At 41.3% G+C, this 27773-nt stretch overlaps 1 protein-coding gene across 1 annotated transcript in view; it reads left to right on the top strand.

The window, feature by feature from the left end:
• The window catches only part of LOC149442410 (venom factor-like), a gene marked incomplete at its 3' end in the record, with an annotated part of 64291 nt that overhangs the window by 21108 nt on the left and 15410 nt on the right, over positions 1-27773 (top strand). The window contains exons 5-12 of the mRNA XM_089656127.1: positions 4199-4293; positions 8955-9037; positions 18064-18151; positions 18259-18361; positions 20291-20411; positions 22507-22622; positions 23185-23331; positions 26574-26780. Of these exons, the coding sequence (XP_089512253.1) occupies positions 4199-4293; positions 8955-9037; positions 18064-18151; positions 18259-18361; positions 20291-20411; positions 22507-22622; positions 23185-23331; positions 26574-26780 (960 nt within the window). The remainder of the gene's footprint in view (positions 1-4198; positions 4294-8954; positions 9038-18063; positions 18152-18258; positions 18362-20290; positions 20412-22506; positions 22623-23184; positions 23332-26573; positions 26781-27773) is intronic.

The following is a 27773-nucleotide window of genomic DNA, read 5'->3' as shown; positions in this document are numbered from 1 at the left end:
TTTTTTTTTTTTTTTTTTTTTACATACTGTCACCCTAGCAGTACAGTGTCACCATGGTGGGGGGTGATGAAGATTTTTTTTTTTTTAAACTGATTGCTTTTACACCCATAAAGGCTGTAAAAGCAATCATTTCGCCTTCTCTCTGGCTGCATTCTTACAGCCATTGAGAACTACTGTATGAGCTGTGATTGGTCACAGCTTGTCACATGGTACAAAGCTGTTGTGAATAGCCTTGTACCATGTGACCTCTGTGATCATTCACAGATTTCACATGTAGTAAGCAATGTCAGAAGTGACATCTTGCTTACTACTCTGCATGTGACCGCTGATTGGCCAATCAGTGATCACATGATCGGGATCTCACAGAGGTCCCGTACGACGATCGGTGTTCCACTGTGTCCGGAGGACACAGTAGGCACCGGACCGCGGTGCTGCACGCTCCCACAGAGCGCGCACAAGCAAGGGGTGGGGAGGCGGTTATAAACGGCCAACGGACCCTGCACTGCCACCGTCCGGCCATTTATGGGCCAGACGGGAAGTGGTTAATATTCCTTTATTTTCTACAAGGTACTTAGAACTGGGCAGCCACTTAAACATAAAATGAAATACACCTTTTAAAGTGGCTAAGGATGGAAATATGGAAGCTACCATTGCTTAAAGGGTAACTCCACTTTGTGGGAAAAAAATAGCACACAAAAAAAAAAAAATGAATAGTGTATAGAATTGCGATACAAGTCATATTGCAATTGAATGTTATTAAAAAAATGACCTGTCCTTTTCAATCAGCAGCACTGTAATCTTCTATAAAATGCAATATACCTGGAAGTGTTCTGTACAAAAAATGTGTACAGAACGCCCCCCAGCAACATCATTTCCTGCTTGTGTGATTGGATCCATGATTTTTTTCAGAAGCTTGCACTAAGATACAAGTCAAATTTCAGGAATCTCCTACAAAAAATTTCATTTTTGGTGAGATACTCCTAAAAGGAAATCCCATCTAAAGGGATGCAGTCCCTGCACTTTTCCTCATTTGAGCCCTGCAAGAGCAGCAACTGATTGATAATTAGGAACCATTCCCATTCACATTCATTTTGTACATGGACAAACATCCACCTCTTTCTTTAGAATAGCAAAAGGTAGGAATTAGCAAAAAAGTGTATTACAATCCTTGCAATGTACATAGATCACCCAGAGGGGAATGTTTTTTTCTGAACAAAAGTGGGGTTACGCTAGGACTGCCACCCAATCCCTTTAAAACTGAACACATATTAAATATACAGATTCAGAGGCTAATTTAGTTCACATAAAGGACTAGGTGAGTTTAATTACCACTTTGATCAGCCATCAGCCAATTAATATGTTTTCGGTTTCAACTACCTCCCGTCCGGCCGTTGTATATAAACAGCCAGACGGGAGCAGTGCAGGGGCAGGTGGCCATTTATAAATGGTCTCCCCACCCCCTGCTTGTGCGCGCTCCCTGGGAGCGCGCAGCACCACGATCCCGTGCTCCTCCGGACACAGTGGAACACCGATCATCGAACGGGACCTCTGTGCGAGGTCCCAATCATGTGATCACTGATTGGCCAATCAGTGATCACATGCAGAGTAGTAAGCAAGATGTCACTTCTGACATCATTGCTTACTACGTGAGAAATCTGTGAATGATCACAGAGATCACATGGTACAAGGCTATTCACAACAGCCTTGTACCATGTGACAAGCTGTGACCAATCACAGCTCACAGTATTTCTCAATGGCTGCAAGAATGCAGCCAGAGAGAAGGAGAAATGGTTGTTTTTACAGCCTTAATGTGTGTAAAAGCAATCAGTGTAAAAAAAAAAAAAATCTTCATCACCCCCCACAAGTAGTACAGTGTCTGTTAGTATCTGCAAGGGTGACAGTATGTAAAAAACAAATAAAAAAACAAATAGTAATATAAAAAAAAAAAAAAGTAAAAAAAAAGTTTTACATTTTTTTTTACTAAAAAGATAACAGAATACATTTTGGCTAAGATTTATGATGAAATATTATTTATTTGCAAAATTTTATAAGAAAAACACTTTTTTTTCCAAATTTTTGGACTTTCATTTACAGTACATAGCAAAAAAAAAAAAAAAAAAATCCCAGTGGTGAATAAATACCACCAAATAAAAGCTTTATCTGTCTCAAAACATGCTAAAAAAATTAATATGGGTACAGTGTTGCATGACCGCGCAATTGTCATTCAAAGTGTGATAACGCTGAAAGCTGAAAATGGCCTGGACAGGAAGGGGGTAAAAGTGTCCGGACTGGAAGTGGTTAAAGAGATGAGGTGGCAACCCTAAATTACGCTTTAACTGTTTTGTAAAGGTGCAAGCTCCAGGCCTGTAATTCTCACCCTGTCTTCCTGATTCAGTGCAACCAGCAATGATTGGAAACGTCTTCAGTCCCATGCAGTATTCGTGCTTCAGAACACTGAAAAAAACTATACTGTAGGATAACCACCCTTGAGCCTGCATGTGAGCCCAGCAAGAGCATAATGATAGCAAAGGCATCTCCTCGTCCCTAATGTAAATTATGTTCTTGCTGAGCATCACATGTGTCCCTGTGCCTTTAAGGAGGAGTGGGCTCCCTCAAGGCACACCTGCTTTTAATCTATCTACTGCTATATGTGCTCCTACTTAGGACCATAGTTAAAATGAGCCTTAACTCGGGCATTATGGCTTAAACATAGACTATGTTGCCAAAAGTATTGGGACATCCCTTCAAATCATTGGATTCAGATGTTCCAATCACCTCCATAGCCACAGGTGTATAATATTAAGCACCTAGGCATGCAGACTGCTTCTACAAACATTTGTGAAAGAATGGGTCGCTCAGTGAATTCAAGCGTGGTACTGAGATAGGTTGCCACCCGTGCAATAAGTCCATCCGTGACATTTCCTGGCTACTAAATATTCCACGCTCAACTGTTAGTGGGATTATAACAAAGTGGAAGCAACTGGGTACAATCAGCACATACTGAAGCGCACAGTGTGTAGAAGTCGCCAACTGTCTGCAGAGTCCATAGCTAAAGACCTCCATACTTCATGTGGCCTTCAGATTAGCACAACAGTGCGTAGAGAGCTTCATGGAATGGGTTTCCATGGCCGAGCAGCTGCAGCCAAGCCTTACATCACCAAGTGCAATGCAAAGCGTCGAATGCAGTGGTGTAAAGCACGCCACCACTGGACTCTAGGGCAGTGGAGATGTGTTCTCTGGAGTGACCAATCACACTTCTCTGTCTGGAAATTCAATGGACGTGTCTGGGTTTGGGATTTGCCAGGAGAACGGTACTTGCCTGACTGCATTGTGCCAAGTGTAAAGTTTGGGTTGCTCTCAGGAGCTCAGTGAATTCAAGCCTGGTACCGTGATAGGTTGCCACCTGTGCAATAAGTCCAAAACTTTGTGTGGCCTTCAGACTAGAACAACAACAGTGCATAGAGAGCTTCATGGAATGGGTTTCCATAGCCAAGAAACTGCATCCAAGCCTTACATCATCAAGCGCAATGCAAAGCGTCAAAACCTTAGTTCTGAAGGCCACACCAAGTTTAAAGGTCTTTAGCTATTGACTCTGCAGACAGTTGGAGACTTCTGCGCACTGTGTGCTTCAGCATGCGCTGACCCCTCTCTGTCATTTTACGTGGCCTACCACTTGGTGGTTGAGTTGCTGTTGTTCCCAGTTGCTTCCACTTTGTTATAATCCTACTAACTGTTGACCGTGTAATATTTAATAGCAAAGGAATGTCACGGATGGACTTATTGCACAGGTGACAACCTATCACGGGACCACGCTTGAATTCACTGAGCTCCTGAGAGCGACCCATTCTTTCAAAAATGTTTGTAGAAGCAGTCTGCATGTCTAGGAGCTTGATATTATACACCTGTAGCCATGGAGGTGATTGGAACACCTGAATTCAGTGGTTTGGAGGGCTGGCCCAATACTTTCGGGAATATAGTGTATATGATATGTTCCCTGCAAGAGGTTAATAAATTAGGTCATCTGTAAACCAATAACTAGATTTCGATGCCCTGGAATTCAATGAATGTCATTTCTCCTGAGACTCTCATTGGTTTCTACAGCTCATCCTTCTGACATATTTGATGATGAGAACCACATATATTCATACAGTCTTTTTGGATTTCTCTGTATAATATTCATTTTCTTCTCCCTTCTTAGACTCCAGATAATGTGATTATAAAGAGAGATACTATCCGGCAAACTACCACAGAAGGAATAATTTCCTCCAGTTACAAACTAACTGATCTTGCCAGGTGAGAACTTTATGTGTCCATCACCAAACTCTTCCGAAGGCAATAGCATATAAGCTAAACAGTTTAATATTCCGCATAGGCAGCTACATTGACAAATAAATGGCTCACCTTAAATGTGCTAAGTTACAGTCATACTAAACACACACTGTTTAATTTACATTATCCCTTCTTTTCTGGATATGAATGATGGCACTGTAACTATTTCATTAGAAAAAAACCTAAGTGCCTTTTTCCTAAGATACAGCTGTTACATGGCCCAGCTCTTTCGCAGCCTTTCTTCAGGTAAACAGTGGCCGGAGGAGCTTTTAGTCCTCTGTTGCTGGTCATGTTAAAAAAAGTTAAAATTAATAATTAAAATCAATAGACTGTTTTAGATTGTCATACAAATATATATTCAAAATCAAATACTTTATGATTTTTGGCAATAATATGGTGTGGACAGATTTCTGCTAGTCAAAGGCTGTGTCACGCCCCTCCAGCCTGTGTTTTAGAATAACAGGGAGGTGAAGCCTCCATAAATCAAGATGTAATATCCCACCCCCATTGTGTTTATCTGGTGAGTGGGAATGGAGGAGGAGTGGGCTGTCATTTACCACTGTGTATACGGGAATGGAGGAGGAGGGAGGGAGTGGGCTGTCATTTACCACTGTGTATACGGAAATGGAGGAGGAGGGAGGGCGTGGGCTGTCATTTACCACTGTGTATAAGGGAATGGAGGAATAGTGAGGGAGTGGGCTGTCATTTACCACTGTGTATACGGTAATGGAGGAGGAAGGAGGGCGTGGGCTGTCATTTACCACTGTGCATACGGGAATGGAGGAGGAGGGAGGGAGTGGGCTGTCATTTACCACTGTGTATACGGTAATGGAGGAGGAAGGAGGGCGTGGGCTGTCATTTGCCACTGTGCATACGGGAATGGAGGAGGAGGGAGGGAGTGGGCTGTCATTTACCACTGTGCATACGGGAATGGAGGAGGAGGGAGGGAGTGGGCTGTCATTTACCACTGTGCATACGGGAATGGAGGAGGAGGGAGGGAGTGGGCTGTCATTTACCACTGTGTATATGGGAATGGAGGAGTAGTGAGGGAGTGGGCTGTCATTTACCACTGTGTATACAGGAATGGAGGAGGGTGGGAGTGGGCTGTCATTTACCACTGTGTATACGGGAATGGAGGAGTAGTGAGGGAGTGGGCTGTCATTTACCACTGTGTATACAGGAATGGAGGAGGGTGGGAGTGGGCTGTCATTTACCACTGTGTATAAGGGAATGGAGGAGGAGGGAGGGAGTGGGCTGTCATTTACCACTGTGTATACGGGAATGGAGGAGGGTGGGAGTGGGCTGTCATTTACCACTGTGTATAAGGGAATGGAGGAGGAGGGTGGGAGTGGGCTTTCCTTTACCACTGTGTATATACCTACATGTGTGACTCTATAGTCACATGGGCTGCTCAGATGTGATAGGCAGGAAATGCTCAGGGTACAAATACAGTGAGCATGTGTACTAGCTGCCAACACTGTTTTGCAAAATTCCCAACTGCAGTGGGGACATGGACAGGAAAGGTAGACAGAGAACAGCAGAACCAACCAGGTTTTTTACAGAATATACAAAATGAATACCATAATGAATGACTATGAACAGCATGTAATACAGCATTTGGTTTGGTGACACTTTATGCAATGCGATAAATACAGAGATATAAGGAAGCTCTTTTGCCTGTCAAAGGATTTGTGTTTCTGTCCATCTAGTCCTCAAATATACTCAGTTGTCTTGAAGGGCAGTAGACCTGAATTTTCTAATCTGCAGTCCAAACAGGGATGGGTCTAAGCATTCCTAATCCGCTTAGATCTGTACTACCACTTGTTTACAGTTGCTCCCTCTCAATGTCCCCCCCCTTAGACAACTATGATAGTCTAAGCAAACTCAACATTTGAAAAGGGAACTGCTCTCCACATAGAACCCTCATGATAATTTATGAAGTCTTTCAGCACAAAAATACATTTGCACAATATACAAGCAATCCCTCAATGTATTTCACTCAATCAAGAGCTTAGTCATGACCCCATGATTAAGCTCTTGACTGAAAGAAACACGTTGAAGGATTGCCTGCATATTGATTGGATTTACTTGTGTGCTGAATGACATAATAAACTTCATTCTATGTGGTGAGCAGTTTCCGTTTCTCTATGTGGAGTTTACTTAGACTTTGATAACGGCCAATGACTATCTGAGCCATCTCCCAGTGCTGGTGATCACCTGGGGATTCCAGTACCTTCGTGAAATATTTTTCTTCTGGAATATTTTTCTGCTTGTTCCCCATAAGGCAGTTTTATGTGGGATACTTATAAAGTCCTGATATGTCTTTGAATATTCTTTTATATTTTCAAGCAATTCCTCAACGTGTTTCACTCAATCAACAGCTTCATCATGACCCCATGATTAAGCTCTTGATTGACTGAAATGCGTTGAGAGATTGGCTGTATATCAGATGGATTTACTTGTGTGTCGAATGATGTAATAAACTATCTAGAGCAGGGGTGTCCAAACTATGGCCCTCCAGGTGTTGAGGAACTGCATGTTCCATGAGGCCTTGCAAGACTCTGACATCCACAGACAAGACACCCAGAGGCAGAGGCATGATGGGACTTGTAGTACTTCAACAGCTGGAGGGCCATAGTTTGGACACCCCTGATCTAGAGGCTTCTATGTGGCAAGCGGTTTCCATTTTACAATATGGAGTTTGTGATAGCAGCAGACTATTGTTGCCAACAACCAGTGCTGGTGATCACCTGGGAATTCCAGTGCCTGTAGTGCAGTGTTTCTCAACTCCAGTCCTCATGGATCCCCAACAGGTCATGTTTTCAGGATTTCCATTATTTTGCACAGGTGATTTGATCAGTTTCACTGCCTTAGTAATTACCACAGCTGTTTCATCTGAGGGAAATCCTGAAAACATGACCTGTTGGGGGTCCATGAGGACTGGAGTTGAGAAACACTGCTGTAGTGTAATATTTTTCTTCTTGTTCACCATGTTCAGTCTTATCTGCGGCTCCTTTACAGTTCTGATATGTCTTTGAATATTCTACCATGTATTCATATATCACCGTGTATAGTAAAATTTGTATTATAAAAGGACCGGACTGAAACTTTCAAAATCTAAAATCACTTTCACAATCTTGCAGTCCTGCACACATGACTAGTTTTTTGGGGAAAATATAGTCCATTTTTTTTTCTTTTTTTCAATAGAGTAAGAAAGGTTTAGGACTTCTTTAGATAGTTACTGATGTCTATGTCGTAAGTAAGCAATTTCAGTAAAATAGAGGAGCCTGTACAACTGTGCAAGACGCAAGATTGAAGGGAAAGCTAGAGGTCAGCTTTAAGGACCCATTCAAACTAATGTAATTTGACTTCAGGTATCATATATTTGCACATTTTTGTAGATTGCCTTGCTTCACAAGTAGGACAGTCCATTCATTTCAATGGACTGCCCTGAGCGCTACTAATGTGGCATCGAAGCTCATGTACCTTTTTGAGTTTCCCTTCTGTGACCTTAGTACCACATGCTCTTGTACATTTTTTAATGTAGTGCCCTGCCTTGGGAGGGTTTAATTTTGTTTTTGGCTTTGCTGTACTCAGCTGAGCAGCAATTTATTTTCTACATCTGGTCAACTCTCCATAAGCCTGGTGGTTAGTTGATTCCAGAAATAGAGTAGGAGGGTCAGCCACTGGGATATGAATATTTATCTGATCTCATACATCCCTGGGAATCTGGCCCAGAAGGTGTGACTGGGGAGAGGACAATTGTTTTGGAGGGTCTGCTCAGAGCTCCCTCTTTCTCCTGGGGCCTCTGTTCTTGGTGGGCAGTCTGAGTTATTGAAGAGCTGTTGTTATCAGGAATCAGCATGTGCTTGGTTGAAGACCTGGAGGAACCTGGACTGAAAGAAACTTGATGGAAGATACTACCTTAGGAAGATGGTCTGGAGAAGGACCCCTTTTACTGAAAAGTGCTGCATAGAAGCTGGTTAGAGAGCTGTCTTTGGACATTATGATTGAGTAGGACCTTTTGCCTAGAACTTCAGATGTGTCTGCGCTTTGAGGGTTAGACGCCAGAGGTGGCTGTCCCCTCTACCTCATTCATTACTTAATGCCCCTACTGAAGGACTTTGCTTGAGAATCTGTCCTCTAATGCCTGTATCCTGCACCCTCATCCCTCTGAATGCCTGTGTTCAAGTATGGCAATACATTTTCAAAAAGACGCTCCTAGACAGAGCCTGAGTTTTGTTGGTGTGTTCTGGAGTTGGTTCCTGGGTTGGCAGCCTCTGAATAGGCAAGGAAGACCTAAGCTATTTCCAGCAACCCCTTTGGGGGTAAACACTACATGCATGACCACACTTCTTGCTTGGTGCCTCTGGAGTCCCATTACCAATGAATGGCATCATAAGTATGACAAGCATTTCATGCGAAGAATTGCACGATTCAGGTTGAGTTGTCTTGCTTCACTAGTATCAATGGGGCTTAAATAATATGAATCTAGATGTGGAGTCCTAAACATTGAGAACATTTACATACCAATGTCCCTCATACTCTGTCTTCCTGGAAAGGTTGATCAGGCAGTAATGTGTAAGTCGCCGATAACTTACAGTCTTATCCCTAATGCTTTTCAGTTTTGGAACTTGGACCGTGGCTGCAAAGTTTGAAGACACCCTTATACATAACTTCAGTGCACATTTTGATGTAAAAGAATATGGTAAGATCATATCCTTTATGGGTTTTATTAATTTGTTTTCATTTATTATGAGCTGGATGAGAAGAAAATGAAAAAAAAAAAAGAATTTTAGAGGTTAGTGTGTAGCTTGTCAGTCAAAGTAGCAAACCAACAACATACCACATTCCATCATAATGTTATGATCTCTCCAGCATTGGTAGGGAAGGTGAGGTTGAGCATTAAAGTATATGTTGAGCTCAGGGGCAGACCAGGGGCGGACTGACCATTTGGAAACGTGGGCACTGCCCGAGGGCCCGGGGTCAGTAGGAGGCCCCATGAGATGCCCCTGGTACCTTTTTCATAGGCTTTTTTGAGTTTGGGCAAGGACACAGGGGCCCCATGATCCCCTATTGCCCGGGAGCCCCTTGAGTTGTCAGTCCGCCCCTGGGGCGGACTGACAACTCATGGGGCCCCCGGGCAATAGAGGATCACGGGGCCCTATGTCCTCGCCCACACTCAAAATAGCCTATAAAAAAAAGGTACCAGGGGCATTTCATGGGGCCCCCTACTGACCCCTGGCCCTCGGGCAGTGCCCGAGTGCTGGAATGGTCAGTCCGCCCCCAGTTGAGCTATTTTTTTTTCTTTGGTTTCGAATAGAATAGGGAAAGTTTACTGTCTGCATTTTCTTGGTCTCTGTGATTTCAATAGGTAGATTTACCTTCTCTATTTCTCTTGGCCACCACTGTCAGAAAGTGATGGAAAAATACAAAATTTTACAGTTGTCATCAGAACAGGAGGTGAAGTGAAAATCTTCAAACAGGGACACCTGTTCAAGCAACAACTCTTCAAGGGTAGCATTACCCTCAGTTTGTAGATATCTCCTCACTTCCTGTTGTGTCTCTAGGGCAGGAAGTGAAGAGAAATCTTTGAAATGGGACACAGACAGCAAAAAAATAAACTGGCAAAACTAAAAAAAAAGGGGGGTATTCTAATAACAGACAAATCTTGACGGGGACGAGAGCCTCTTCCCCACAGCCTTACCCTGGTGGATCTTTGAGTCTGAGAGGGAAGTGCATATCAGTATCTGGAAGCCTCCTTTGAAATATGGGGGCACCAAGACATCAGCTTCCCCACATATGTAAATTAGTAAATGGTACTTATGCACAAAAAAAAAATTAAAAAGTAAAAAAACACCAAATGTTTGGCAAAGTCCTTTAGATAAAAAAAAGCCAAGCTAGCAGGAAAATGTCATTTAGTAGCAAAAGTATTTTCTCTCTTTCTAAATGTCATTTTTGCTGTAGACCACCAATCAAGCATGTTATTTAAAGGATAAGCTCACCTTTCTAAAAAAAAAGTAATAAATGCGCATTTTTTGTGCAGGTCAAAAAAGTGCATTTATTATCATTATTATTATTATTATTATTTTTAGAGCCCATAAATATCAGCAGATTGGCGGTGCAATCTCAGGCTCCTGCAGACTGTCAGTGTATCTATCTGCTTGCACCTCGTACCGGCAAGCAGTTACACAATGACAGGAAGACTCAAAAATCACAGCCTTTATGGGTATAAAAGCAATCAGTGTAAAAAAAAAAAAAATCTTCATCACCCCCCACAAGTAGTACAGTGTCTGCTAGTATCTGCTAGGGTGACAGTATGTTAAAAAAACAAAAAACAAAACATAAATAATAATATAAAAAAAGAAAATAAAAAAAGTAAAAAAAAAGTTTTAAATTTTTTTTTTTACTAAAAAGATAACAGAATACATTTTGGCTAAGATTTATGATGAACTATTATTTATTTGCAAAATTTCATAAGAAAAACACTTTTTTTCAAAATTCTTGGACTTTTTCATTTACAGTATATTATTATTATTTTTGGAGCCCATAAATATCAGCAGATTGGCGGTGCAATCTCAGGCTCCTGCAGACTGTCAGTGTATCTATCTGCTTGCACCTCGTACCGGCAGGCAGTTACACAATGACAGGAAGACTCAAAAATCTCAGCTCACACAATATTTCTCAATGGCTGCAAGAATGCAGCCAGAGAGAAGGAGAAATGATTGCTTTTACAGCCTTTATGGGTGTAAAAGCAATCAGTGTATGGTGACACTGTACTGCTAGGGTGACAGTATGTTAAAAAAAAACATATATAATAATTAGAGATGAGCGAATCGAACCTGGCAAAGTGGAATTCGTTTCGAATATCAGGAAAAATTCGATTCGCATCGAATCCGAATTTTAGCAAACTTCGGGTGCACGAATCGAATTTTTCCCGATCAGCCGGCAAAAGTGTCACTGCAGAGAGCTCCGCTATTTCTGACAGTTCATTTACAGCGGTTGAAACATTGTATCTATTTGTTTCCATTTAGGATACAGATGTTTTTATTCGGAAATAAATAGATACAATGTTTCAACCGCTGTAAATGAACTGTCAGAACTGTCAGAGAACTGTCAGAAATAGCGGAGCTCTCTGCAGATACACTTTTTGCTGTACTGGAATTCTTCTTTTCATTCTTCTTCTTCTTCTTCTTTTCATTCTTCTTCTTCTTCTTCTTCTTCTTCTTCTTCTTTTCATTCTTCTTCTTCTTCTTCTTCTTCTTCTTCTTCTTTTCATTCTTCTTCTTCTTTTCATTCTTCTTCTCATTCTTCTTCTTTTCATTCTTCTTCTTCTTTTCATTCTTCTTCTTCTTCTTCTTTTCATTCTTCTTTTCATTCTTCTTCTTTTCATTCTTCTTCTTTTCATTCTTCTTCTTTTCATTCTTCTTCTTTTCATTCTTCTTCTTTTCATTCTTCTTCTTCTTCTTTTCATTCTTCTCATTCTTCTTCTTTTCATTCTTCTTCTCATTCTTCTTCTTTTCATTCTTCTTCTTCTTTTCATTCTTCTTTTCATTCTTCTTCTTTTCATTCTTCTTCTTTTCATTCTTCTTCTTTTCATTCTTCTTCTTTTCATTCTTCTTCTTTTCATTCTTCTTCTTTTCATTCTTCTCATTCTTCTTCTTTTCATTCTTCTCATTCTTCTTCTTTTCATTCTTCTTCTTCTTCTTTTCATTCTTCTCATTCTTCTTCTTTTCATTCTTCTTCTTTTCATTCTTCTTCTTTTCATTCTTCTTCTTCTTTTCATTCTTCTCATTCTTCTTCTTTTCATTCTTCTTCTTCTTCTTTTCATTCTTCTCATTCTTCTTCTTTTCATTCTTCTTCTTTTCATTCTTCTTCTTTTCATTCTTCTTCTTCTTCTTCTTCTCATTCTTCTTCTTCTTTTCATTCTTCTTCTTCTTCTTCTCATTCTTCTTCTTCTTCTCATTCTTCTTCTTCTTCTTCTCATTCTTCTTCTTCTTCTCATTCTTCTTCTTCTTCTCATTCTTCTTCTTCTTCTCATTCTTCTTCTTCTTCTCATTCTTCTTCTTCTTTTCATTCTTCTTCTTCTTTTCATTCTTCTTCTTCTTTTCATTCTTCTTCTTCTTTTCATTCTTCTTCTTTTCATTCTTCTTTTCATTCTTCTTCTTTTCATTCTTCTTCTTTTCATTCTTCTTCTTCTTCTTTTCATTCTTCTTCTTTTCATTCTTCTCATTCTTCTTCTTTTCATTCTTCTTCTTTTCATTCTTCTTCTTTTCATTCTTCTTTTCATTCTTCTTCTTTTCATTCTTCTTTTCATTCTTCTTCGTCGTGCCCCGTGACTGCCCAAATGAGTGAAGTGTGCGGTGATTCTAAGATCGACGGCACTCATCTGCATGTCATACTGACTGTCAGTATTATTTCTCTTCCCCAGCAGACTCCAAGGGCATTTAAATTAAAGGTACAGTGTTCTGCACTAATATAAAGGCTCTCTGAAGCCTAGAAACCCTTTAAATAAGTTAAATTTGCGGCGAATAAATTTGCATCGAATCAAATTTCTCCCGCAAATTCGGCGAATCAGCCGAATCGAATTTTTGAATAATTCGCTCATCTCTAATAATAATATAAAAAAATTAAATAATAATGTAAAAAAAAATTAGAAAAATTATAATTTTTTGGTTATAAACTAATTTGGGGTTTTTCCTAAAAAAAACAATTGAATACATTTTTGCCAAGATTTATGAAGAAAGATTATTTATTGCAAAATTGTACAAGAAATACTTTTTTTCAAAATTTTTGGACTTTCATTTATATAGCAAAAAAATAAAAATCCCAGTGGTGAATAAATACCACCAAAATAAAGTTTTATCTGTCTCAAAAAAAATGTAAAAACATTTATATAGGTAGTGTTGCATGACCGCGCAATTATCATTCAAAATGTGATAGCACTGAAAGCTGAAAATTGACCTGGACAGGAAAGGGGGTGAAAGTGTCTTGAAGTGGTTAAAAGAGCTGCTCCCCGTTACTTTTAAACTCTTTATTTTTGCATTGGCAGATGTCCCCTTTGGCAATGCCAAGCTTCCTATGCTTTTGACAACCCCTTGCTTATTAGCCTAGAAAATGGAAAGAATTGATTTTTCAAGATGTGCCTCCCATTGACTTTAATGAGATTCACAATAAAGTTTGCAATCTATTTTTGGACGTGTTAGCAAAGCCTCCCTTTGGATTGAAATCAATTAGTTTTGCCCCTCCCTAATAAAATTGACAAAAGTACTGCACACCTTCAGTGCCAAGTAGCAATCAATTTTTCTCAACAATAGCTTCTGTACTGTATATTAGGATACAATTGTAGGTTTTGGCTATTGTTGCAATAAGTAAACTGCTGCTTGGCATTGAAGGAGTGCAGCACTTCTGGAGATTATATATATATATATATTCACTATATTGCCAAAAGTATTGGTCGGCCGGCCTTTCCACGCACATGAACTTTAATGGCATCCCAGTCTTAGTCCATAGGGTTCAAAATTGAGTTGGCCTACCCAGTGGTGTATTTAGGTTTTGTACACAAAAATTGTTTGCCCCCACGGACACGACAAACGCAACCTCCCCTTCCCCCTTCCGCAGAGAGCCTGACATTGACCAAAAACACCCCTGCCCCCCACTCGGGAGAGCCTTCCACTACCTCCCTCCCCCCCAGTGATAGAGAGACACTCATCTTCATAGCTCCGGACATCCCCGGGAATGAGAGCCAGACTCTACATACACCATCAGGGGCGGACTGACAACTCATGGGGCTCCCGGGAAATAGGGGATCATGGGGCCCCTGTGTCCTTTCCCAAACTCAAAAAAGCCTATGAAAAAAGGTACCATGGGCATCTCATGGGGCCCCCTGACCCCGGGCCCTCGGGCAGTGCCCGAGTTTCCAAATGGTCAGTCCGCCCCTGTACACCATCAAGCAGTTCACAGCCTCTCTCGGATTCCACCAGGTTCCCATGAGGCGCGTTTTCCTTTATTTCATCCCTTCTTTTGGGAGGAGGTGCTGCCCCCCTGAAAAATGCCGCCCTAGGCAAGTGCCTTGTTTGTCTTGTAGTAAATACACCCCTGGGCCCACACTTCGCAGCTATAACAGCTTTAACTTTTCTAGGAAGGACATCCACAAGGTTTAGGAGGGTGTCTATGGGAAGGTTGGACCATTCTTCCAGAAGCACATTTGTGAGGTCAGGCACTGATGTCGGGGGAGGAGGCCTGGCTCACAGTCTCCACTCTAAGTCATCCCAAAGGTGTTCTATCAGGTTGAGGTCAGGACTCTGTGCAGGCCAGTCAAGTTCCTCCACCCCAAACTCGCTCCTCCATGTCTGTATGGACCTTGCTTTGTGCACTGGTGCGCAGTCATGTTGGAACAGGAAGGGGCCATCCCCAAACTGTTCCCACAAAGTTGGGAGCATGAAATTGTCCAAAATGTCCTGGTATGCTGACGCCTTCAGAGTTCCCTTCACTGGAACTAGGGGGCCAAGCCCAGCCCCTGAAAAAAAAATCCCACACCATAATCCCCCCTCCACCAAACTTTACACTTGGCACAATGCAGTCAGGCAAGTACCGTTCTCCTGGCAACTGCCAAACCCAGACACGTCCATTGAATTTCCAGACAGAGAAGTGTGATTGGTCACTCCAGAGAACACATCTCCACTGCCCTAGAGTCTAGTGGCGGCGTGCTTTACACCACTGCATTTGACACTTTGCATTGCACTTGGTGATGTAAGGCTTGGCTGCATCTGCTCGGCCATGGAAACCCATTCCATGAAGCTCTCTACACACTGTTGTTGGGCTAATCTGAAGGCCACATGAAGTTTGGAGGTCTTTAGCTATTGACTCTGCAGACAGTTGGCGACTTCTGCGCACTGTGTGCTTCAGCATGCGCTGATTGTTCCCAGTTGCTTCCACTTTGTTATAATCCCACTAACAGTTGAGCGTGGAATATTTAGTAGCCAGGAAATGTCACGGATGGACTTATTGCACAGGTGGTGACCCATTCTTTCACAAATGTTTGTAGAAGAAGTCTGCATGCCTAGGTGATAATTTTATACACCTGTGGCCATGGAGGTGATTGGAATACCCGAATCCAGGGGTGGACTGACAACTCATGGGGCCCCGGGCAATAGGGGATCATGGGGCCCCTGTGTCCTTGCCCAAACTCACAAAAGCCTATGAAAAAGGTACCAGTGGCATCTTATGGGGGCCCCTACTGACCCCAGGCCCTCGGGCAGTGCCCGAGTTTCCAAATGGTCGGTCCGCCCCTGCTCAATCCAATGATTTGGAGGGCGGGCCCAGTACTTTTGGCAATATAGTGTATATATGTGTGCCTTCTAAAACATAACACTTTAGATTATTTCCAATGTGGTTTTCATTCTGATTATACATATTTCCCAGCAAGAATTTGAAATTTAGAAAAATAACTTTCAGGAAAAACTTCATTCATTTGAACATTTTAAATTTGAAAATTTTAAAGAATTTTGAAAAGATATAATATGAACATTTCTAAGCTGCGTGTGTTTCTATACTGGAGGCAATTAAAAAAACGTATTTGGTTATGTTTGTTGCGGTTAGTTCTAGAGACGATACTTTATTTTTTCATTACTGATGGAGCTGGGAGGAATTATAAAGTGTGTCTAGTTATAATGTTTTATAGGGCCCCTGTTGGGGGAGGCTAACCCTCACCTTCTTGTGGACGTCAGGAGAATGAATGATGGGAACGAGGGTCACCAGACCAGAAAGTCACAGACAGTATTAAAAAACCTGACAGAAGCTAAAAATCTCTGGTAATCTATATGATCCAAAAAAAAAAAATCTCTTTTGGCTAGAGTAGTGTGTTAGTCCTAAAATTTGTTGGGGGGGGGGGGGGGGGTAAAACCATCCTGTATTCACCTCTTTTGGCACCATCCCTTACTTTCAAATGTAATAACCGTTCTACAAAACCACATAAGCTAGTGGTGGAGAGGGTGTGTTTGGGATTTTAAATGTGCTTTAAAGATAACATACCACGCTATTAAAAGGTAAACATTTGTATTGTATAATTAAAACATCATTATTATTTTTACAGTTTCAAAATGGCGTAGTGGATCTATACGTTTCATGTTACTCTTACTTCTTCAGTGTCCATGCCCTTATATCTGGAGGGAAGAGAGGAACAGGGGAGAATAAGAAACAAAGGGGGGAGGGGAACTACCTAAATGGAACCCCCACCCCTTTTTTTTTTTTTTTTCTTTTTTGCTCTTCTCTACTCTCCAGACATCAATTGCCATTTTTGTGAAATGACCGCGGTATGTGAATATTTTTATGTATGATGTGTGTGGTGCAGGTTTACATGTTTATCTGTCGCTATCATCTTTGTACAGCCGTATCATCTGTTAATATTAGGCATGGATCATGAAAGAGTGAGAATATCTCCAAATGTGTTGATCTGCTACGCCATGATGGAACTGTGAACACGCGCTTGGTGCACCAAACGTGATATGGAAACTGATGTTTTCTTCTGTGATTTTAATGATGTTTTAATTATGTAATAAAGTTTAGTAAATTATTTTATTTTCTGTTCTATTCTTTTCCATTCTATTCCTTTATTTTCTACTCTATTTTGTTCTATTCTTTGATTTTCTATTCTGTTTTGTTTTACTCTATTCTTTTATTTTCTATTCTATTCTTTTCCTTTATTTTCTACACAATTTTATTCTATTCTTTGATATTCTATTCTAATAGGTTTTTTTTTTTACTCTATTCTATACTATTTTATTCTTTTATATTCTATTCTATTTTTTTCTATTCTATTCCTTTTTTTCTATTCTATCTTATTCTGTTTTATTTTCTACTCTATTTTATTATGTTTTTATTTTCTATTCTGTTCTTTTTTACTCTGTTCTATACTATTTTATTATTTATATCATATTCTATTCTTTTATAGTCTATTCGTTTATTTTCTATCCTATTCTGTTCTTTTTTTACTCTGTTCTATACTATTTTACACTTTTATATTATATTATTTTTTATTCCTTTATTTTCTACTCTATTTTATTATGTTCATTTATTTTCTATTCGGTTCTTTTTTACTCTATTCTATTTTATTATTTTATATTATGTATTCTTTTATAGTCTATTCTTTTATTTCCTATCCTATTCTGTTCTTTTTTTTACTCTATTCTATACGATTTTATTCTTTTATATTATATTCTATTCTTTTCTATTATATTCCTTTATTTTCTACTCTATTTTACTCTATTCTTTTATTTTCTATTCTGTTCTATATTTACTCTATTTTATTAATTTATATTCTATTCTTTTCTATTCCTGTATTTTCAATTCTATTTTATTCTATTCTTGTTTTTAATTCAAATTCGATTTCCATTCAAATGTCTACCAAAATTTTGTTTTGTTATTTTGAATTCGTTTAAATTCGTAGCTATTGTAATTCGGATAAATCCGAATCTCTGAATGACGAAAAATTCATCCAAATTTTGATTGGGAACAAAACAAACATGTCTATCCCGATTCACTTCCTCCACCACGCACGTGTGTGGTTTTGGAGAAAGATTATTAAATGAGTGTGTTAATCCCTTCTTAAGCTTACACCAGCTTCATTTTAAATGAAATGTAAAATTTCAATGCAACATTAAACTGCCATTTATACAAATGAAATGAATGAACAGGGGGTCAAAATAAAATATTTTTTTTTATTTGGTATTTCAGTTCTACCAAGTTTTGAAGTGAAAATAATCACAGATAAAAAATTTTTCTACATCAACGATCCAGAATTCAGAGTTGAGATCCACGCAAAGTGAGCACAAATGTAGAGCGCATGTTATATCTGTATGTTCTAGTGATGGGTGATATCTGTACAGCAACTCTCTATTCTGAAATATATTCTTTTTTGTCTTTTATTAGTTATCTCTATGGGAAGCCTTTGGATGGTATGGCCTATGTGCTGTTCTCGTTGTCGAGAGATGGTGAAAAGAAAAGTCTACCAAATACCTTAAGAAGGATTCCGGTATTGGTTCTTATTCTGTTAAAGCCCAATTGAACCTTCAGTTTTATTTCTCTAAATATATTCCATGTATATAAAAAGTGTGCGTATGAGCAGGGGCGGACTGAAAACTCATGGGGCTCCCGGGCAATAGGGGATCATGGGACCCCTGTGTCCTTGCCCAAACTCAAAAAAGCCTATGAAAAAGGTATCAGGGGCATCTCATGGGGCCCCCTACTGACCCCGGGCCCTCGGGCAGTGCCCGAGTTTCCAAATGGTCAGTCCGCCCCTGCGTATGAGTATGCCCCGGGGCTTTTCCACTCCTGGGGAGCAGCAGGTGCCGCAAATAAGTTGCCATACAAGCAGTGGCGTCCCGGGGCAGGTGCGGGGGGGGGGGCGCGTGGCACCGGGTGACACCTACAGCACGGGGTGACACCGGACCCGTTCCACGAAAAGGTAAGTTGTAAAGCAAGCCGACGATCCCCGCAGAATGGATCCGATCCATCCTACGGGGATCGTTGGCTTTCTTTACAACTTACCTTTTCGTGGAGCGGGTCCGGTGTCACCCCCGTATAGGTTGCATGCCGACGATCCCCGCAGGATGGATTGGATCTGCGGATTGGGGAGCATAATGGATTGGACCCCAAATGGACAAGAGTATACAATACTCAGGCAACGTTTAATCAACTGACAATATATAGTCAGCAAATAGGCAATTGTTACAATACTCAGGCATGCAATGGTCATGCTGGAAACTGAAGCTCAAACATGACAATATGGAGGCAGCAAATGGGCAATTGTGACTATATGGGGGAAACATACGGGCAATCCTAACTACTACATGGGGCAGCAACAAACTGGCAATTGTGGCAATATGTGGAGATCAAACCTGGCAATATACATATGATTGTGACAGGCAGACAATAAATGGACAATCATGACAACAACAAACTGCCATTTTTTGACAATATATGGGCAAACCTCCCCCACAGGAAGAAATATCTGTTTTTATTCTGAGCTCAAATTGAAATTCCCCCTCCCCCAGGAAAATCACCCACTAGCAAAAATCTCCCTCTAGAAAAAAAATCACGTCTCCCCAACAAACCCCCCACCAGTGCTAATCTCTGCTGTGCATCAAATCCCTGATACTCACCTTTCCAGAGCTCCCTTGTCACTCCTGTGCAGCTGGAGATAATCCCCGGTCAGGGGCGGACTGACCATTTGGAAACTCGGGCACTGCCCGAGGGCCCGGGGTCAGTAGGGGGCCCCATGAGATGCCCCTGGTACAGTTTTCATAGGCTTTTTTGAGTTTGGGCAAGGACACAGGGGCCCCATGATCTCTTATTGCCTGGGGGCCCCATGATTTGTCAGTCCACCCCTGTCCCCGGTGCTTTCATGGTTATGGGGGAGCATGTGTCCCCTTCAATGTGATAGTGCTCAGATCTGGCAGCCAATTTTTGCACCCAAGCACTGTCATATGAACAGGAGGCAGTTCATGTCACCACTACCCTTAGCATCGAACACTAGCCAACACTATTAGGAATTTTAAGCAGGAGTGGCAGGAGAGGTCTGGCAAGGAGAATATCTCTACAAAGACCTTATCAGTTTGTCCTGAATGGGCAGGGTCAGGGGCGGACTGACAACTCATGGGGCCCCCAGGCAATAGGGGATCATGGGGCCCCTGTATTCTTGCCCAAACTCAAAAAAGTCTATGAAAAAGGTACCAGGGGCATCTCATGGGGCCCCCTACTGACCCCAGGCCCTCGGGCGGTGCCCGAGTTTCCAAATGGTCAGACCGCCCCTGGGCAGGGTCATAATGTTCACAGGAGAAACCCTTTTCAAATCTCAGGTGAGCTTTATTTGTTTATGAATTGCTTATTTCCAGATCAATTGTCAAATGGTATTTATTACAGTTGACTAAATACAACTTTGCTTTGGCCGGTCTAATTCCAGATACAGGATGGTGAAGGCTCAACTTCTCTAAGAAGAGAAGACCTAGTGAAGTACTTCCAGCAGGAGAAGGACATGCTTCAATGGAAGCTGTGTGCATCCGTTACGGTCATCACTGACTCAGGTGGGAGATTCAACTCTGTCTACCCAAATATGAAATATCAGTTTTGGAGTTTACAATGCCTGGAAATGCTTTCTGGAATATATAAGGGAATGAAGTTGTCCAAACAAAGAGGCCTACATACAGTAGACTTAGACTTATTTCCTTCTATGCAATTTGGCACATTGGGCATTCCATTGATTCTGTCATCTGCGGCTGATTCAGCCTCGTCACATGGAATCTCGATGGTTTCCAGGTCTGTTTAAAAGGTGGACCACCAGGTTGTCAGCAGTTGTCCTTATGTCTGCTTTCTTCTAAATAGTGGCATCCAGCACATTGAGATTTTGAGTATGCGGTATTGGGTAGGTGCAGAATATATTCGGGCAGCCATGGACTCTAATTGGTGACAATATCTTCTAGCTTCTGCATAGCACTTTGTGATTCGGTCTCTGTAGGTGATGTCCAGAATTTTCCATAGGCATCTATGGTGATGTGCATTCTGTTTTTGAGTGATTTTCATTACGATCTTTCAAGTTTTGCTGGCCCATGGAACCTTGATGGTTTCCAGGTCTGTTTAAAAGGTGGACCACCAGGTTGTCAGCAGTTGTCCTTATGTCTGCTTTCTTCTAAATAGTGGCATCCAGCACATTGCGATTTTGAGTGTGTGGTAGTTGGGTAGGTGCAGAATATATTTGGGCAGCCATAGACTCTAATTGGTGACAATATCTTCTAGCTTCTGCATAGCACTTTGTGATTCGGTCTCTGTAGGTGATGTCCAGAATTTTCCATAGGGATCTATGATGAAATGCATTCCATTTTTGAGTGATTTTCATTACGATCTTTCAAATGTTGCTGGAGTGTGGGGCAGTGGGTATAGAAATTGCTCTGCCATAGCCAGTCCCAAGCCAGTGTTGAGAAACAGGAAAGGTTAGGCACTGGGCCAGTAACCCAGCCTCGTAAAACTTTTTCCTGCTAGGGAAACATTGAGTGCACAATCAAAAAGGGGATTTGCAATTTTTACATTGTGGGCTGTAGGTTATTGCCCCATCTACTAAGTATTTAAAGTAATTCCTTTTCTAAAAGGATCCTGTCCCCAGACTGTTCATTTCAACAACAGTCTTCTCATCTGTGAATGTTATATATTTTATTTACCTGTAAAATCCTCCATTGTGCAAGCAACCAAAAGACCTGAGACTGCTGCTGGGTGCTGCTGTCTTGGATGTGATGTCAGCAGCCTCAGAGCTCTTACTCAAGGTACATACTATGGTATTCCTATTTGCTAAAGTACCTTTTTTACTTTTGAAGAAGCTATTTACATGCATTAATTTAGCTTAATTATTATATTATTATACAGGATTTATATAACGCCAACAGTTTGCTCAGCGCTTTACAATATAACGGGAGACAATACAGTAACAATACAGTTCAATACAAGAGGGATAGGAGGTCCCAGCTTACAATCTAAGAGGGAGGGGCTAGTGGTACAAAAGGTAGTAACTGTGGGGGATGGACTCGTAGGAGGAATAGAAGATTCCACTATTAGCTGAGGGCAGGGCTTCCCTGAAGAGATAGGTTTTCAGAGAAGTGAGCAGAGTAGGCGATAGTCTGATAAATTGGGGCAGAGAGTTCCAGAGGATGGGGGAAGCTCTGGAGAAGTCCTGGAGACAATCATGGGAGGAGGAGACAAGGGAGCTAGAGAGCAGGAGGTTGTGCGAAGAGTACAGTTTGGGTGATATTTGGAGACAAGATTGGTGATGTAATTTGGGGCAGAATTATAAAAGGCTTTGTATGTTATTGTTAATTTTTTGAATTTTATCCGTTGGCCAATGGGAAGCCAGTGGAGGGATTGGCAGAGAGGGGTGGAGGACACTGAGTAGAAGCCAGTGGAGGGATTGGCAGAGAGGGGTGGCAGATATGGAACGGTTAGTAAGGTGGAGGAGTCTGGCAGCAGCATTCATGGTAGACTAAAGAGGGGATAGCCTGCGATGAGGTTGGCCAATGAGGAGGGAGTTACAATAGTCAAGGTGAGATATAACCAGGGAGGGAATAAGTTGCTTAGTAGTTTCCTAGGTCAATATAGCTAATTTATTTTGACATCAGTGGTGTGTTTTAATTGCAGGCAGCGATATGCTGGAAAGTGAGCTTTGTGATATCCATATGGTGTACTCCCCGTATAAAGTTCTCTACACCAAAACATCCAAATATTTCAAACCTGCAATGCCTATGGATCTAATGGTAAGACAATATATCAGAGGTTTATTGTATAAGCAAAGCAAGCTACTCTGCTCTACTGTTTCTTTAGCTAAACCCTAGTGCTCTGGCAAGCCTTTGTAATGTATTACAGTTTATATGTGAATTAAAGATTGTACAGATACCAAAAAAAGAGAAATCAAGAGTTTACAGACTTATGAACTCTAAAGAAACACCTAAAACCAAATTGACGGCAAACCATTTTAGCAAAGCTACTCTGCCATACTGTCTCTTTAGCTAAACCCAGTGCTGTTTATTTGTGAATTAAACTTTGATTATAGCTACAAAAATAGAATCCAACAGTTTTCAAACTTATAAACCATAAAATAGCACATTACAAACTGATTCCAAACCATTATAGTGGCCCTTTAAATTCTCATGGTGTCCAGATTACTGTTGGTCTTGTAATATTTTGGCACATTGTAAATTGAAGTAGAAATGTTTTCCTGGTGTTAGCATGGTATCATTGCTGATGGCTGGGTTAATATTAGAGATTGCTTGTTTAGCAAGATTTGTTGTGTTTCAGTACATTTGTCATCTATTCTAGGTGTTTGTGACCAACCCAGATGGGACTCCAGCAGAACGTGTCCCTGTGGTGGTGGAACCAGGGTCAGTGAGAGGGGTTACACTGAAAGATGGAACTGTCCGGCTGACCATCAATGCCCCTCGTGATATAAGCTCGCTTGAAATAACGGTAACAATCAAATTTTTTACACAATGGTTTGGGTCTTGTTTAGTGGTTTCAGAACACAATAATGTAGACATTTATGGTATAACTTAAATTAAAATAAATAAATATATAAATGAACTCAGATTAACAACCACTGGGATCTGTTTTGTAATTACCATCCTATAGCAAAACCATTAAATGACTTACTGTATAAAGATTAACATTGATTATGCTTCAGATTGCACACAGTAGACCCAAACCATCTATCCAGAAATATATCAGGCTTATTAGTAAATCACCCAAACGTCCTCATTTTTAAATCATGTTGTTACTGCCAAGCCAGTGTTCTGGGAGAACTAACTCATGAGAAGTGAAAGTGTAGACCATTGCTTGAAAATATATATACACTTTGAAGTGGGGCTAATTGGTGTATCCTAAGATCCCAGAGTCCAAAACAGTGTAATTTGTTTTCAGTTCAGTTTAGCAGTATCACATACCTGGTGTTAGAGGCCAATGGAGAGAGGGCTTCCCTTGCGGCTAAGTTCCAGACTCCCCTGGATATGGGACAGAAGGAGTCAGGCCCAAAGTAGCATGGGTCGCCTGTAGGAGTGCTTGTCAGAGGTACACCCAGGAGCACAGCTGATGCACCGGAACGGTGTCTGCAGACAGGTGGCGCCCGTGAGTAGTTGGTTCAAGGCCAAGGTCAGATGCCAAGTGGAGATTGGAGCAGACATAGTCAATAGCTAGGGTCATACACTGGAGAGTGAGTGAGAATATCTATTAGCCAAGCCGAGGTCAGATCAGGAGAGCGAGTGAGAATATCTATTAGCCGAGGTCAGATCAGGAGAGCAGGTGAGAATATCTATTAGCCAAGGTCAGATCAGGAGAGCAGGTGAGAATATCTATTAGCCAAGGTCAGATCAGGAGAGCAGGTGAGAATATCTATTAGCCAAGCCGAGGTCAGATCAGGAGAACAGGTGAGAATATCTATTAGCCAAGCCGAGGTCAGATCAGGAGAGCAAGTGAGAATATCTATTAGCCAAGCCGAGGTCAGATCAGGAGAGCAAGTGAGAATATCTATTAGCCAAGCTGAGGTCAGATCAGGAGAGCAGGTGAGAATATCCGTTAGCCAAGCAAGGGTCAGATCAGGAGAGCAGGTGAGAATATCCGTTAGCCAAGCAAGGGTCAGATCAGGAGTCAGGCAGAGAAGACAGGTCCAAGAACAAGCTAAATTGGTAACAGGAGATCACAGTAGCAAGGGAACACAGACAATGGTACTGGGGAGCCTGAGATCAACCACCAATTTGAGGGAGTGATGGGCTTCCTTATAAAGGCCATCTGGTGCCAAGCTGAGCTAATGAGTGCCAGGTCTCCAAGTACCTCTGCTGTGGACAGAGCTCTGACAAACAGTTTATGTTCAGTACTTCTCTAATGTACCAGCAGATCAAGAAACATCGTAAGATTGAGCACTAGCCTGGAATTTAGACATTATGGTGCAAAAATCCTGCCTAGTAACCCAGCCTAGAGGTGTCCATGGTCATTCTAGGGTGTCCAGACATCCATGTACAATCTGACCACTCTAAAGCTCCAGACACACGTGCCAAATATTGTCTGAAATATCATCAGTACAGTAGATACCGGCTGACAAACGACCTGTTTGTACAGGTCCTTGTTTGACAGGAGCCGATCTCACGACCAGCTTCTGTTGAATGAGCATGCTGGAAAAAACAGCAGCCAATCGGCATTCTGATCAGCGCTCTCAGCCAATGGCTACAAGTTCTGATCGCTGTGTTCTGGCAGAGGGGGGGATGGTACATTGTACTGAAAATTGCAGTTAGTACAAGGACCTCCTCACGAGCTGCTCAGTTTTTTTTTCATTAAGCCCGCTGGGCTGAACCAGAAAAAAAACTTGCCATGTGTACCATTTTGGCCTCCTGAATGTCATGTTTACTGCTATGAAGATAGAAGACAGAAAAAGCAAAGTTGTGCCCCCAGACACTGACCACATTGGTTGGCTAACAATATACTGGATCGGGTTTTCTCTTCAGTATGGTCATTATTATTATTATACAGGATTTATATAGCGCCAACAGTTTGCTCAGCACTTTAAAATATAATGAGAGACAGTACAGCAACAATACAGTTCAATACAAGAGGGATAGGAGGGCTCTGCTCCTTGGAGCTTACAATCTAAGAGGGAGGGGCTAGTGGTACAAAATGTAATAACTGTGGGGGATGGACTGGTAGAAGGAGTAGAAGATTCCGTTATTAGCTGAAGGCAGGATAGGCTTCCCTGAAGAGAGAGGTTTTCAGAGATAGCCTAAAAGTGGGTAGAGAAGGCGATAGTCTGATAGATTGGGGTAGAGAGTTCCAGAGGATGGGGGAGGCTCTGGAGAAGTCCTGGAGATGATCATGGGAGGAGGAGACAAGGGAGCTAGAGAACAGGAGGTCCTGGGAGGAGCGGAGAGTACGGTTTGGGTGATATTTGGAGACAAGATTGGTGATGTAATTTTGGGCAGAGTTATAAATGGTTTTATATAAATGGTCATGCAGTGGTTATGTTTTGTAGGCATAAGGGGATCACCTGATCTAGCCAAAAATGGCCAAACTGGGCAATATTCATATCACGCCTATGGGCTTTAAATTCATATCACGCCTATATCGCAAGCCTGTGGGGTTCTGAAACTGTTCTTGGGCACACTGCCTATCAGAAACCAAGAATGTGTTGATGGAAAAGCTACACGATTGCTGGAAATTTTTTATAGAGAACCAATAATATAATAAAATCAGTGTGATTACTTAAAAGGAAGATTCTCTAAACAATATTGAAAAGTGTATCCCTAGTAAAAATATTTAGATAAAGTGGAGAAGGGTTAGAACCTCTTTCAGAAGTTTATTGCCATCAGGGAGAATCATTCCTCAATTTGTCCTGCTAACCAATCTCACCAGGACAAAATCAGGACACCAGGAAAATCCAGCATTTTTTTCCTAGGAAAATGAGGCGAATGGAAATCTTCCAATAGGGACACCTGTTCTGATGAAAACTGTCAAAGAGGAAATTTCACTATTTGGAGATTTCCCCTTACTTCCTGTTGTGTCTCTGGAAAAGGAGATGAGGAGAAACCGTTCAATAGAGACACAGCCAGCAAAATGAAAAGGTTTTGGCCATAGTTGTTTTTCCTTTTGATCTTTAGCTTTTTATTTTACTTGGAATCCTTGTTCATCCTTTTTAAATGTTTTGTCTTGATTGTTTTTTCAATTGTAAGGTAAGAACAGATGATCCAAGATTAGCGCCTAACCTACAAGCCACTGCGTCCATGACCGCCTCTGCATACCGACCACGTGGTGGTAATTATCTGCATCTCGGTGTTGGCGGTGGAGAACTGAAAATTGGTGAAAATGCTGCTATCAACTTTGTTATCCGGAACACTGACCCAGCAGTTCAGAGCCAGATCACCCATTTTAATTACATAGTAAGATTTCTTTAAATACCATCTGTGTCATGTGTATTATTAGCTACTTGAAGACCAAGCCTTTTGTAGCACTTTATTTACATGTAACAATCTGTATTGTTTACTAAAAAAAAATTCTTAGAACTCTCAAAAATTATATATATTTTTTAAACCAGAGGCCCTAGAGAATAAATTGGTGGGTGTTGCAACTTTTGTATGTCACACAGTATTTGCGCAGCAATTTTTGAAGCACAATTTAAAAAAAAAAATACACTTTTTTGAATTTTAATGTAATTTCCCAAGTTTTTGGAAAAATATAAAAGATGATGATACACAGAGTAAATAGGTACCAAACATGCCATGCTTTAAAATTGTGCCCAAGGACCGTGAAGTAAAACAAGAAGAAGCGCACCAACCTTGCGCATTACCTCAATAACCAAAATGTATTTAGTAAAAGAATGGTACTCACAAACAGCGAATAAAAACAGGCATGTAAGTCCTCCCAGGGAGCTGCAGGAAGCTCTGAGGAAGTAGGCATGACCTTCGAAATGCGTCTGTCACGGTGTATGGTCAGGTTCAGAGACCAGTTGCTACAGCAGTAAAAGGCTTACCTGGAACCAGCAGGATAGGTACACCAGTGGATCCCCCTGGGAATGACGCAGGCTCACCTGAGGTGCGGGGTCTAAGTATTAACCGGTATTCACCAGAGCTCCTAATGGTGGAGATAGATTAGGCTGCGTGTTAATACCAGGTCGCAGATCTCAGGATCACCCCACCAGGGAATGAGCAGACTGGGAACCAATAGCGGATCAACAGGTTAGGGATCAGACGAAAGCATAGTCGGTCACAAGCCAAGGGTCGGTCACAAATGGTAGCAGATCAATCGTAGTACATTAGGATGAGACAAAATCGTGGTCAGGAACAAGCCAAAGATCAGTAGCGGAGGTGTAGACAGCAGCAGGAACAGTAGCAGGATATTGTCTGGAAAGGCACAATAATCTGGCAAGGAGGAAG

This window comes from Staurois parvus, unplaced genomic scaffold (assembly GCF_062004578.1).
Source record: "Staurois parvus isolate SC_StPar_1 unplaced genomic scaffold, SC_StPar_1.0 ptg000887l, whole genome shotgun sequence".
Classification (NCBI taxonomy): Eukaryota; Metazoa; Chordata; class Amphibia; order Anura; family Ranidae; genus Staurois; species Staurois parvus.
Note: the sequence above shows the minus strand (reverse complement) of the source record. Positions and strands in the feature narration are given on the sequence as shown.